Below are 14,581 nucleotides of genomic sequence, written 5' to 3'. Positions count from 1 at the left end.
TGGCCGCTGAGCCTGCGCGTCCGGGGCCCGTGCTCCGCAGCGGGAGAGGCCGCGACAGAGGGAGGCCCGCGTACCACAAAAAAAAAAACAAACCAAATGGGCCAGGTTTAAGATCAGGTGGCAAGGGAATCCCCTGGGGAGTACCCCAGGGCTTGAATCAGGGTGACGGGGATCTGGGCAATGTGTCTTGGGCAGAGGACCGCAATGACGTAATGTTGCTGTATGCAGACGCATCCAGCAGCGCTGAGCACCCCGCACCGGCACAGGGAGGGTCCACCCATTCCCTGCAGTCCTGGAAGCTAATGTTTCAGCGCAGGCGAGAGGATCACCACGAGGATCTGAAAGTGGAGAGTGTCCGAGGTGGAAGGCAAAAGAAGGAGGTGAGCCACGGGGCAGGATCACAGAGGCAGGTCCCACCGAGAGACATGAGGGGCATAGGAGGGGGTCGGGGAGAAAGATGAACATTGTGAATTTTAGACACACTGGCTCTGAGTGTCTAAACACCCTGGGTTTGGAATCTTAAAAAAATGGTCATGAAGAAGCTAGGGGCAGGACGGGAATAAAGACGCAGACCCACTAGAGTATGGACTTGAGGACACGGGGAGGGGGAAGGGTAAGCTGGGACAAAGTGAGAGAGTGGCAGGGACATATATGCACTACCAAACGTAGAATGGATAGCTAGTGGGAAGCAGCCTCATGGCACAGGGAGATCAGCTCGGTGCTTTGTGACCATCTGGAGGGGTGGGCTAGGGAGGGTGGGAGGGAGGGAGGGAGAGGCAAGAGGGAAGAGATATGGGGACATATGTATACGTATAACTGATTCACTTTGTCATAAAGCAGAAACGAACACACCATTGTAAAGCAATTAGACTCCAATAAAGATGTTAAAAAAAAAGCCGAAAGAAAACAAAATTTTACTGAGCGCGTATTTTGTTCCAGGCACTGTGCATGGTGCTTTACATAAATTGGTCCCAAACTACGAGTTTATTATTGGAAGCAGCTGTGGGGTAGTGATGATGATGGTGGTGACAATGGTGGTGACGGTGATGGGCAGATACGAGGGCCGGGCATCCACCTTGATTCTCCAAGTCCCGTCTCCGCACTGGTAAATCATCAAAAAGCAAAGTCAACAGACGCCATCCTGCTACTCCCTCCCAGAAATACCTTTACCCAGTAACAGTTAACATGTGTTCTGTCCTTAAAGAGGGTCTTGAATGGTATTCAAGAGCCTTTAGGTAATACTCTGCCTAAAGAATGAAATCACTATGGTCCTATCTCTTAGAGGAAAGCCTAATGACAAATTTCTCCTTGCATTTAATGCAGGAAGAACGTACTGTTTCCGACTGTCAGCTAATGAAAAGCGTATACACGACGCGCTGCCCATCCTACCGGCAGTCCTAAGGGTTATCAGCTGCTCACGTGTGCCCCTCCGGAACTCCATCCTATTTTTAAAGAGGGGTTTGTGGAATGACCGGGAGTAAGACCTAGGAACTTTCAGATGGTATCTACCACTGATGGGGAGTGGAAAAAGGATTTCCTCAGCTGGGGGGTAGATCCCCAGATGTTTATGTTATTCTTTACAAACTTTCTATGTTAAATATTTCAAAATAATTTTTTTAAAGGTGGGGGTGTGAATGGCAGAGATGGGTGGGAATGAATATGTATGAGTTCTAGCGGAGAAAACAGCCAGGGCAGAGAAGCGGAGGGCCAGTTTGGGGCCAGCGTGCGGGGTGTACAGAGGAGAGAGGTGGGGAGGCGACTCAGGGCTGAGCTGCAGAGGACCAAGAACACTGAGGAATCTGAAATGAGGGAGGGAAGGAGCCACTGACAGCTTCCAAGTGGGGGGCGGGGAGAATGTCTGTAAGAATGTCTGTGGGAGCCAGAGAGAACGCAGTGGGGAGAAGATGCCGGCAGGGATGGGACAATGCCTTGATGGAGGGGGGAGGAGGTGACTCCACGGTGACTAGAAGAAGAGTAGCACCATCAAGAGAAGCAAGAACACCCAAAGAAGGAAGTGGCAAGGAGAAAAAGCAGGCGAGTTTTGGCTCGGCCATGCACCTGGGATGCCAGGTGGAAAGTCAAGGGATCTCCAGCAGGTAGTGAGAAAGGAGAAGCTGGGGCCCCAAGAAAGGTCGGTGCTGGAAAACCAGGACTCGGCTGGGCGGACTAGGGAAGGGGCCGGGCGGTGGCTGCTTTGCCCGGCAGCTGCCGTCAGACGGGCTGAGCGCGTGGGCAAGAGCTCGGCAGGCTCTAAGGAGCTTTGCTGACACACAATGCTAACTGGAGAGAAGCGAGTGCAGACGGGAAGTGGAGGAAGTCGTGGGGAGAATGAATAGAGAGAAGTGTGCTGAGGGCCTGGGAGCTGGAGGAGCTTCCACCGGGGGCTCCCAGCAACCTCCCCACGGCCACCCTCCGGGGCCTCTGTTCCTCCTCTATTTCACTGAACCTTCCAACATTTCACTCCCTTGTCCACCCCCTTCCTTCTAGAGATTTCGCTCTTCTCCCCACTCCCACCAAAGCCTTGTCTTACAAGCCTGTCCTCTGCTCTGACTGCGGTTTCTTCCTCTCCCCGCCCCGGAGAGCCGGGCCCCCCGAGGCTCCCTCCGCAGCCGCATCTCCGTTGGTCGTTTGGTCCCCTCAGGTAACCCTGTGGCTAGACCCGGCTGTTACGGACACCCGTACGCTCATCACTTCAGCACCTTCAGACTCGTGTTTCCAATGGCTCCTGAGCCGTTTCCACTTCGCACTCACGCAGCTGTAAGTCTGCACATCCAGACTTGTCTCCCGGGGGCTCAGCTCCAACCCACCCCTTCTCCTGTGATGTCTATCTCCACGAATGGGAGCAGCTGCAACCACTCAAGCCCAAAACCACAGGGATCACTGTCGACTCGAGTGAGGACCCAGTGAGGACCCAGATCCTCCTGCCTGGCTCACGGCTGTTCCCTCCTTTCTACTGCAACGTGGGCTGGATTAGGACCTGCTCGCCTGGAAAACGGAGATAACTTCCTGGATGGTCTCCCTGCCTCCAGTCTCCCCCTCCCCCAATCTGTCACACACACTGCGACCCGACTTCCCTTCCTGAAGCGCATGTGTCGCTCCCCACGTGACACGCACACTGCTGACTGGTGACTGATGACACGCTAGAGGCTGGCCAGGCTTCCAGCTCCGTCTCCACCCGTCCCCTCCCCCCTCCCCCCTCCCGCTCCAGCACACCCCTCCACCGCTGCCGCAGTGTACAGGGCCCCTCCGTAGCACTAGACCCGCAACATGCAAAAGCGCCCTACGGAGCCTCCCCGCTCCCGCCCTCCTGTCCAGGAAATGGTCCCCGTTCTTCGAGACTTGGTTGGAACATCACCTCCGCTACAAGGCATTCTGTGACTCAGCGTACGGTTAACCCGCCTCTCCCTTGTAACCTCATGGAACGATGCACCCGCCGTGGGCTCTGCCACACGACACCACACCTGCTCGTCTCCGTGTCGCGCACCCGGCACCGTGGCAGACTCACCCGGGCGCTCAGTGAGTGTTTCTGGGATAAGGATACGGCTGCATGAATGAACAAAGGGTTAATCTGTCTTTCTCACCCACCACAGCGCCTGAGCCCCAAGTATTCCTGCGAGGGAAACTGGAAGTGGTCTTGCCCCCGGGGAGTCCACAGATGACAGAGTATTACAGGCCTAAATAGCCCCACTGGAGTCACGAGATGGAATGCAAGCCAAACCCTTCAAGGTCAAAAGGCGGCTATGGGACTTCTCAACGCCAAACGCAACGGTGGTGGTCGGGACCACCAGGTCTCGCCACTAGTGAAGGCCAGGGAGCGTGACAAATAAATACGGCTGAATTCCTTCCCTGCCACGCACCACACTCCATCCTAGGCCTCCCGGCTCGGCGGCGAACAGACACAAAGCATCCCCGGCCTCGGACGGACGGGAACGAGGCAAAGCAGTGAAATATACAAAAGAGGAGGCAGTGGCAAGTGCTCAGGAGAAACAAACAAACAAACAAACATGACGGGGGAGAGGAGGAAGGGGAGGGGTTTGGGACCTTTAGAGCCGGTGGGCAGAGGAAGTTGCCCAGCAGTAAGTGTGAACACGGGGACATGAACACAGAGAAGGAGTGAGGCCTTCGGCGGAAGCTGGCGAAGCCTCCAGGGAGGACGTGATTTTTGAGGTGGGTTCTGAGGGGCGAGGGGGCATCCAGGCACAGTGAAAAGAGCCCAGAGGGGCCTCAGGTGCTGGGAAGAGGGCCGGGGCTTTGTGCAGCTGGACAACCGCACGGGGAGAAGCGGTGTGAGTCGAGGCAAGGGAAGTCAGAAGGGTTTTTCTGCCGCACGAAGGAGAGTGGATTTTATGCTGCGGGCAATGGGGATCCAACAAGAGTTTTCAGACTGCGAAGTATGCGGCTCAGAGTGGAGGGGGAGACCCCAAAGGACACCCAGGGGAAGGAGGCCGCGTGACAGTCCAAAGACCGCGGCGCGTCTACTGCCCGGGACATCGGGGGCAGGGAACCTGCCCTTGACACCTGACGAAACAGGACAGCTGACTCCCGAGGCAGGCCGTGCTCCCACTGCAGTGTTTACATACCTGAACCACACAGGTGTCCGCTTCAAAGGCCAGTGAGATGGCGGCTCTTTGTCAAACACAGGAGAAACATTCACATTTTGCAGCAGAATCCACAATTAATGTTCTTGTTTAGGACTTTGAGATACACTATGATGACTATGTTTTGAGGCTTCTGCATAAGCACCCAAATGGCTTGCTTTATATGATGTGTTCTGCCATTAACTGCTTGTTTTTAAATTTGGACTAAACGATGTGGCCAATTGGTCAAAATATTTATGTAAAACTTGGTAGAAGAAGAAAAAGATTAACAGTCAGTGTCAAATGGGCATTTTATTCACCCACTCCGTGCTAATCCCTGGCCTCTGGAGTGCTGTATGAAAACGAAATAAATAAAGCTGGCCAAGTGTCGCCCAATTACAAAAGGAATGTACGCTCACGCCAAGCGGGAGGAGGAAAACAAAAGCATACGTAATTCCACCGTCCAACTATCGCAAGTACTAAACCTTTTGGTGTATTTCTTTCCGGTCTCTTTTCGACAAGATAGTTTTTGTTTGGTTTCCGCAGTTGAGATCACAGAACAGACTCAATCTTGTCACGGCACTGCAGTTTAAATAATTTCCCCAGTTCATCACCAGTGACAGCACGAAATGGAACCGGGCACGTGTGGCTGGTCAACAACTTGCTCTAATTCGATTTTTGACGATTCTCGCATATATTAGCATAAAATCTCTCAGTGTGTCCCAATTCGACACTTGGAAGCTGTACAGAATGAGGCTCCCTTTGGCTGGCCATACTGTATTGTATAGTACGCTACAGTGTAATATAATATTAGATAATGTTATATTATACTTCTGTTAGTTCAGCCTACAGGTATGTTAACTTCTTAACCAATCCCATCCAATTAGTGGATCAAATAAGCTTGAGCCCCTGTAAAGACAGACCTCTTCCATCCTTCACCAAAACAACTGGTTTTTATGAAGTAAATGTTATCTATGCTAAATTTTACGTTAGCATTTTCACTCCAATATCTTAGCCGATTAAGACTACTTCAAACCCCTTCCCCTTCCCTTTAACCCCCTTCCAAGTTAAAGGCTTGATACCCAGTTACACAGTCTGTCAATAATACTCCCAACGGGTTTCTTTCTTTCCTGGGTATGTAATCATCTGTTCAAATGATAAATTCTACAATGGTTGCCAACTGTTGCCAAGGGTTGACATCCAGCTCACTGCTCTGTTAATTTCCAGAATCTTCTTTCACATTCTGGAAAACTAAAACATTTGTTCAGCTCCAGTCTCGCTTAGAAGCCTGAAGAGAGTCACATAAATAAAATGCCCAATCTCAGGCCCACGGGGGTCTAGGAACACTACAGAAGTGGGCTCCCACAGCTAAGGCAATAAGAGTAATAAACAGCATTTTTCAGAATTTGGACACAAAGATGAACATAATTTTTAAAAAATCAAAAGGTGCAAACTAATCTAGATTAGAACTGTCCTGAAGAAATTCTGAGGTAAAAGCAGTGAAACAAAAGCTAGATTCCCCCAACACTCTCAACATCTCCTGCGTTTAAGTTGATGTTGGGCTCCTCTTCCATGTGCCCCGGACCTATTTATCCCTCCTCGATCCAGCCCATCAAAATACAGCTGCCCCTTCAGGCTGGCCTGGGCAACGGCAACCCACCACATCCACCACAGGCCCTTCTGGGACAGCCTCAGCAGCTGTTCATTCGTTCTTTCCCTTCTGGAGCATCTCGTCTCCATCATATTGTTCCATCAATGGAACATTCCTTGAAATACCAGGGCCAACATCTTACGGCCGTGGAATGAAAAGGTAGAGTGGCACTAAGCCACAGCACAGTCATCCTAGTTCTAAACTGCTACCTGGTGTTCTGTAATTGAACACTTGGAAAGTTCTAGAGCAGTGGGCCTTAACAAGGGATTCATATCAGATTCACACAGATCAGCATCCTCATCTGTGATGTTTTAAAACATGACCGCTGTGCCTGGACCACAAGCCTGAACATGCGGATGCAGCACATCATGGCATCTGTAGTGGTTCTCATCGGTGCTTCTGGTAAAGAACCACTGTTCTACACCCAACTAACTTCTCCAAACCAGCCAATGGGTACAGTTACAAAACTCCCCTCCCCAGATTATCAAGGACAAAACTTATTTTAATTCACTCTATTCCTACATATACAGGTGTTAGTGTTAAATGAGCTTTGCATAAGCCAAAAATTAAGAGTTGAGAAGCAAATATACCCCCATGTTAATCTGATCCACAGTCAATCTTGCAAGGTAGAAGAGAAACAGTTCAGCATTATCTTTAACAGTTAGGGTCATCTTTATGGTCTTAGATTCTACTTACCGTTTCCAAACTTCTTAAATAAAGACGATAATTTGTGATGTAAACTCTTCCCTTAATGGGGCCATTGAAAGGACATATGTAAATAACTTCTTTGTCTATTAAGATAAAAAAAGTACCCTAAAATAATGGAAATATATACCAAGATACACAACAAATGGCACTAATTTAATATAAACTGTTTGGCTAAGAATAACTACAATTAAAAAAAAAATCACTGAAAAGGTCTAAAGCAAGCACTGGCAATGCTTCTACATTACCATGCTAGGTCGAATGGGGCTGCCACTACCTAGGGACAAGGTGATAACAGCTGGAGAGCAGAAGTGAAAGAGGGTACTGACGCTGCTACCCTCAGGTGGTTGTCAAGGTAACTCGTGAACTGCAGACTTCAACCAGAGGATGGCAATTCATGTAGGACAGTCTCACGGACTCACCCCCAGATCGGCTTTGAGGTCTGCCAAACCTCTAATCACACAAAACATCATGATGTTTTTAATAGATGAATGTCAGCAGTAGAAATGTTTAGATAGTCTATTCTTTCTCTTTTAATAGGCCAGAGAAGAGTGGAGCTAGATTCATTTCACATATTAAGTGAGATGAAACAGATGGTCAAGAAATAAGTACATCTTTGGTAGAATCGAACATAAGGAGAAACTAAATCAGGAGAGTTGAGCTCTTATAATAAAATATATCTTTGTCTTATCGTTCAAGGATGTCCTTGAATGTGTTAATGGCATTTGTTTGTTTGTTTATTTATCTATTTATTTATTCATAGTAATTTTGAAATCCCTTTCTCCTCAGGGGCTAAATGAAGAATACCCAGTAAGGCGACTTCATGCTCATTCAGTCACTTACTACCTCAGTGAAGGTTCTGGCACTGATACAGAGCACCAAAACTTTATATATGAAGACCATCAAAAGTAAGCTATCCTCTTTGTCCTCATCCAGAAATTGGGATGGACACACGCCACCGGTTTCCTTTTCAAGGCTAGGATCACGTGTGCAAGTCCGAGGACATGGAATAGTTCCTCATGGTGCATGGCCAACTCATTCACACAGGTACCACGTCTATGACCTTAATCTGATTAGCACCATGCTTTCGGCCATTTAAGCTAAACACCCCAGATCTTAGTCACTAAAACGAAAGGTTCTCTGAAACAATGGTAACTGTATCATCACCAGATGGGAATCTGAGAGGGGGATGTCGAGAATGCCCACAACATGAGCGCTTCGCTTAGAAGCTGTCAGGTGCTTCTGGATTCTTAAGCCAGAACGATCTAGTCTTGCCAAAGTAGATACCTTCCTTGTAATATGAATTTATAACGAAGAAAATAAGCCAACAACCAGAGCGTTACATCAACATAACTAACTTCGGCTACCTGGCAAATGAAAGATATTTTAAACCACTATGGTCTCCTATATTTCAAAGAAGAGAATACTTGGACTTTAAGCCTCTAAGTTGAGGCATTTTAAAGCATACATCATAGACTGGAAAACCTTAATACCATTTTGTTCTTATCACCTCAAACCATAAGAGCTTATAGCTCCAATAAGAGACTGTCCAGAGATAATCCACATTTTTTTTCCGAAATAATTCTGTCTTTGGTACAGAGAAAAAAAATATCACTATCCTGGAGAGCATGAAGCTCTTGAGAGAACTCTTTGATCAAGAAATGTTAACTTCTAAAGAGTCAGTGGGATTGAAGCCACCTGATCCTGCTGGACCTCTCATCAATGTACGAAAATCCTAACTTCACAGGCTCCTTACCAGTGATGCGGGTTTCTCCTGGAAGTCGAGGAAGAGCCTCACCGATATCCCGATTAACTCCATCCCTAGAAGTCTGGACACAAGATGGTGCCATCAGGAGTAATGACATTACATTTGCACAGGATTTTAAGCAACCAAACAGAAATATCGTTTTCAAAGAAAAAAATTAGAGAAATAGTGACCATTATAGAAAATTGGCACAGAAAATCAAAACGACTAAAAAAATACAACTTAGCATTCAACATTCATTAGCTGTGTTAACTTTCAGTCTGTAAATAACATCAGCACGCTTTTCAATGATATTAATTAAACACCCGTGCCAAGCACTCTACAGTTAACAGTGTTCAGGGAAGTGATAAAAAGTAAATATTAAGTGTATTTATAGATACACATATACTGTGGCAGCTTTTTTTGCATATTAAATATTTAGTCCTATTTTGTTGAGAGAAGGAATGAAAACTTGATTTCAATGGGGCCTTAACTGAGCAACAGTAATTACAGCATCTTCTCACGACACCAGAAAATAACAGTTACTACACACTGGGTTTCCTATTTTATTAAGATCTTTCTTCATGTAGGTGACTAGATAAGAGGACGGGGTGGCCTGTCATTGAACTTTTGAGCCAACAGGGGCCTTGGGAACCATCTACACACAAATTCTTCATGTGACTTTACTACATCTCTAGGCCTCCTGGCTCCCCATGCATGGTCCTCGTTCAATCACCGCAGCTGCTCTGCCAGGCAGGCAAAGTATTAGCCACTAAAAGTGAAGGTGAGTTCTGAGAGGCTCATTTGCCACGTGACTTGGATGCCTGGGAAAGGAGTCTTTCAATCTATTCAGCCGCCCCAGCGGATCAGTGCCAGGCACATCACTAACATCTGTTTGGGCAAAAGGTTTTTTCATCGCTGTTTTTCATTCATTTTTTTCTAGTTGTTTTCCAAAGTCACGCTGCAATTATTTCATGTATGAAGCTAGTAATCCTTGCCTCAAAGGAGTTTCGTGAATATTAAGTGAAACAAACTGCACAAACACACTTCTGAGAATTACCAAGGGCTATGCAAATGTAAAGTATTCTGAAACAAGAGAAATGCGGCTTGTGTATTTAGGTGAGAGATAAGCTGTCAAAGAGGGGGGGCTCTGCTGGATTTCTAATGGTTTTAGTCTTTTTATTCAGGCACAAAATGAAAATTCCTAGCTAATTTTCAATATGTTTTAGTGCTTGTAAGCTAAGCATTTTATAAATCGGAGGGTAAGGCAAACTGTTCCCAGCCAGGAATGCCTTCTTCAATGAGGAGCAAAAAGCACATGTTTTATATAAACGATAAGACTGGAAAGAAATTATCACCCTCCTTTAACACTGCCTCAAACTAAAAAGTATAACGAGCAAATTTAATATTCATACAGCCTTTAAATACCACAGTTCTGGGTCAGGAGAAGAAAGCGTAATTCAGCCACAACAGAAGGGAAACAAATGTCTGATTAACACAGGAAAACACAGGATTAACGGAAGATGTACTTTCACAGTAGAGTAACGTTACACAAGGACTTACAATTACCTTCTTGAAGTTACTCTTGTGTTTAGAACTGATCCTTGTACCATAACAATACTAAAATACAATAAAGACTTTCATAATTTGGGGATGAAAAGGTCCTTACAAACATGACACCAAAAGCAGAAAGTATAAGAAAAGACTGATGATGTGGTTACATAAAAATTTAAACCTCTGTATTTCAAAATCCAAACACATAAATATAATTAAAAGGCTAACAGTAAACTAGGAAAAAGTCTTATAATATATGTTATTATTATATGTATTATAAAGAATAATATATATTATAAAGAGTTGATCATCATAATTTATAAAGAACGCTTATAAATCAACAGAAAAGGATCCTCCAAACACCCCAAAACACAAATAGGCAAAGGACACAGACAGCCACTTCACAAAAGAATTACAAATGGACAAGATATACACCTTTAAAAAAAAACAAAAAACAGGGCTTCCCCGGTGGCGCAGTGGTTGAGAGTCCGCCTGCCGATGCAGGGGACACGGGTTCGTGCCCCGGTCCGGGAGGATCCCACGTGCCGCGGAGCGGCTGGGCCCGTGAGCCGTGGCCGCCGAGCCTGCGCGTCCGGAGCCTGTGCTCCGCAACGGGAGAGGCCACAACAGTGAGAGGCCCGTGTACCGCAAAAAAGAAAAAAAAACAAAAAAAAAAAACAAAAAAAAAAACAAAAAAAACCCAAAAAGGTACCCTTGTTAGTACTCAGGGAAATACAAATTAAAAGACACTAGTTGGCTCCCTTCTGATTGCTTGGGTATCTCTCTACACTGCTTGTGGATGTGTAAATGAATCTCTCTGGTGGATAATCGGTAATATGTATCAAAAGCCTTAAAGGGCCATGAATAAAGCTTATTTAAAATTCCTTCTTTCCAACAGTTGTTCCAATATCTCCCTCTAATTACACAATTTCTCCTTGACACTTGGAACCATTTTCTGTTAATGCTGTATATGTTTTGGTCCTATAACTCTTTTATCCTCATAATTAGAAAATAACACCAATATCTAAGAAGGGGTTAACAGCCTGTTCAGCGGGCCCTGGCTTCCAATCTCTCCTTCAGAAAGCTTTCAGGGGCAAGAGATTGCCTAGTATCTTAAATGTAACACTGGAAGTAGTTCACAAGTCAGAGGTTCTCAAAAATGAAGTTATGTGAAAGGATTTACAAACAAAACTCACTGAACACACATAAGGTAATCAGTCTTTTACTGAACAAGTGGGTTAATAAAACCACATGTATCACAGAATTTACATTATGTGAATAAATAATGAAATTAGTAATTCAAGAAACCCAGAATGAGCACCTAATATTCAAATACGAAAGGAGAAATGAGAGAAAGAGGTACAGATAAATCTGAGAACTCAACTTACCCTCTTAATAGACTCATTCTCCAAGGAGTGTGAATTATATTTAGAAGTCGGTGCAGAGGCCATACTGGAAACTCTACCAAGAAAGACAACATTCAATATCAATGGAATTGTATGCCATTTCAAACATATTGCAATTGACAACAAACAGGAGTACGCTTGACAGGCCCTTTTTCCCTCGTAGTCTCCAGCGGGAATGAGACACACGAAGGATCAACCACAGCACAGCTCATGGGAAAGAGCTCCGACGAAGGTGCAGGGAACCGTGGAGGAACAGAGAAGGGGGAGCTCAGCAGAAGACACCACACATGTTCCCGGAATTTTTATTCCTAGCCTTCAAACTGTCATGGGAGAAAACTTAATGTTTACTAATTGTGCAACAGGCTTCAAATTTCCACATTTCTTTTTAATTTTTAAAGACAGTTAAGAGGCAGCCAGGCAGAGTGATGAAAAGGGGAGACTGCTGAACTCACACTTCCTTCCCCTTTAATAATTCTGTTTTCTCTAAATTAAGGCAAGTTAAAGTGGCATGGATTTGCTGGAAATCAAATTAGTAAGATTTGATTTAATCAGCATTTTCTAGGGAAAGTATACACTTCATTTAAATAAGGCATATTCATCACAATTCAGACATAAATGAAACCGTCGTATTCAGAATACATACAATACCTTGGTAACCCAGGGGTTTATTTAGACTTCTGAAGATGATAGCAACAACAGGAAACTAAGTAGTGCTTTGGTTATTTTATTTATCAAAGTGAATGACACAGAGATACATATGAAGTCACTGGAGGTTAAACCATATCCAATTCAGCAAGGTGATTGTGGATATTTATAGGATCTTTTTTGTCAGGCTCACTAAAAGACCAACCGCTCACTAACAAAATCTGGCATGGAGAATATTACCACCCTTGGCACAAAACCTAGTGATCTGATAGCTGTGCACTGCTGCTCAATGTCCTTAAGTAAGGCCTGAGAGGTGACAAAAGATGCAGATGAGGGTACCCATCAGGACAAAGAGGCAGCAAGATGGCCAGGTGAAAACAATCTTACAAGATTAGCACCGCCAGGCTTCCTCGCCCAGAGCTCAGCTCTCCAAGGGCAAGGCTGGGGGTCCATTTGGGTCACGGCTATCTCCTGGCACACGATGACACTCATGACTATGTGATGAACGAATGACTGATTATGTGCAAAACACACACTCTTGTGAAACATGATGATGCTCTGAGCTTGTATATCAGTTCACCAAATCCCAGAACACTGGAACTAGGAAACTACTGCAGAGGCTTAAACATGAACACTTAGGGCAAAATAAAATACTTCTTTATAGAAAGGAATACTAAACTGAAAAGACCTGAAACTATTAAGAGGTAGCACGACCTAAAATTAGAAATAACTTTTTAAAAAAGATTAATGAATAACTCTGGAATGAATTAAACGCAGACCAAATAGTTCAGACAATATAGCCTTGAAAAACCTCTCTAATAGTAAATTCAAATCCAGTCAAATAACCCATTATTCTCTGAGACAGCAGAATGGATGAGATGGACTGGATAGAGCAAGTCAGATGTTTCTGCCCTGACATTATTCTACTGACTAAACCATAGTACATATTTGGGGGATTTTCATCAGGAATGGATATAGAATTACTTTTAGTAATCAGATGCTATAATATTTAAAACATTTTTATCATGTAAGTCAATGTCTTCAAACACATGTTAAATTATTACTGTCAAGTCAACGTAAGACATTTCAAATGCTGGGTTACATAATCGACTCAGTCTTCACGGTCCTGTTTATAAACCATAAAAGAAAGATGCGTCTTCCTGTTTTCATCAACCCTCATTTAAAAACTTCAATTTAAAATGAACTAAATAGGGACTTCCCTGGTGGTCCAGTGGCTAGGACTCCATGCTCCCAATACAGGGGGCCTGGGTGCAATCCCTGGTCAGGGAACTACAGCCCGCGTGCCACAACTGAGAGTTCGCGTGCTGCAATTAAAGATCCCGCACACCGCAACTAAGACCTGGCGCAGCCAAATAAATAAATATTTTAAAAAAATAAATAACATGAACTAAATATAACAGAGGGAAGTCCTCCTTTTCCCCTTATTTTTAACTATCTGATTGAACTATAACTCACATGTTATATAACACACCCCTTTCAAGTGAACAATTGAACAGTTTTAAGTATATCTGCAGAACTGTACAACCATCACCACAATCGGTTTTAGAACATTTTCATCACTTCCCCCCAAAAATCCCACACCCATTAGTAGTCACTTATCACTCCCCATTCCCCCAGCCCCTATCACATATTTGCTTTCTACCTCTATAGATTTGCCCATTCTGGACATTTCATATAAACAGAATCAAATAATATGCAGTCTTTATGTCTAAAGCCCTCATTTTTAGAGTTACCCTAGAAAACGCTACTATTAAAAGCTGGATTGAGTACAAAGCTGAGAAATCCAAGGGTCTGGGTAACATGGGTTAGTTCCATGATGAGGTTTGCCTTCAAATGTCATCAGTGAGCCTCTCTTTGTTGAAAGGTTGCAACAGACCCTTGAAATGTACAGGAGCTGGAGCAGCCTGACACTGAACAGCACAGGTACTGAGCCGACTCCATTCAAATCCCGACTGTGCAATTCACTATTTGACCTTGGGCAGACTACTTCACTTCTCTGGGCTTCGGTTGCTATTATCTCTATCTTACTGCGGCATAGTTGGGCAAAATGAAGTAATACACATGAAGGGCTTAGAACAGTACATGATATATTTGCTAACAAATTATTAGCATCCTTTTCAATAATGAAAGGATAATAACTGAATGCTGATGCCACAACCAATTCTTCTACAAATTAGGTCTGACCCTAGAAATACTAGGAAGAAAGTTAACTAACACAGGGACAGTGCATGGCCAGTGGTGATCTAGCTATAAAGCTTCTCCTGAAAAAGCACATGGA

The 14,581-nt window shown here is 44.8% G+C and overlaps 1 protein-coding gene across 8 annotated transcripts in view; it reads right to left on the bottom strand.

Moving 5' to 3' along the window:
• MTM1 (myotubularin 1) overlaps positions 1–14,581 on the bottom strand; it is a 102,438-nt gene that overhangs the window by 68,198 nt on the left and 19,659 nt on the right. For all 8 annotated transcript variants that reach the window (XM_028482440.1, XM_028482441.1, XM_028482443.1 and 5 more), the window contains exons 2-4: positions 11,620–11,692; positions 8,690–8,762; positions 6,925–7,019 (exon numbers count right to left, since the gene is read on the bottom strand). In XM_028482440.1, coding sequence (XP_028338241.1) covers positions 6,925–7,019; positions 8,690–8,762; positions 11,620–11,682 — 231 coding nt within the window. In that variant the 5' untranslated portion in view covers positions 11,683–11,692. The remainder of the gene's footprint in view (positions 1–6,924; positions 7,020–8,689; positions 8,763–11,619; positions 11,693–14,581) is intronic.

Source organism: Physeter macrocephalus, chromosome 21 (assembly GCF_002837175.3).
Source record: "Physeter macrocephalus isolate SW-GA chromosome 21, ASM283717v5, whole genome shotgun sequence".
NCBI lineage: Eukaryota > Metazoa > Chordata > Mammalia > Artiodactyla > Physeteridae > Physeter > Physeter macrocephalus.
This window is presented reverse-complemented; position numbering and strand designations above follow the sequence as displayed.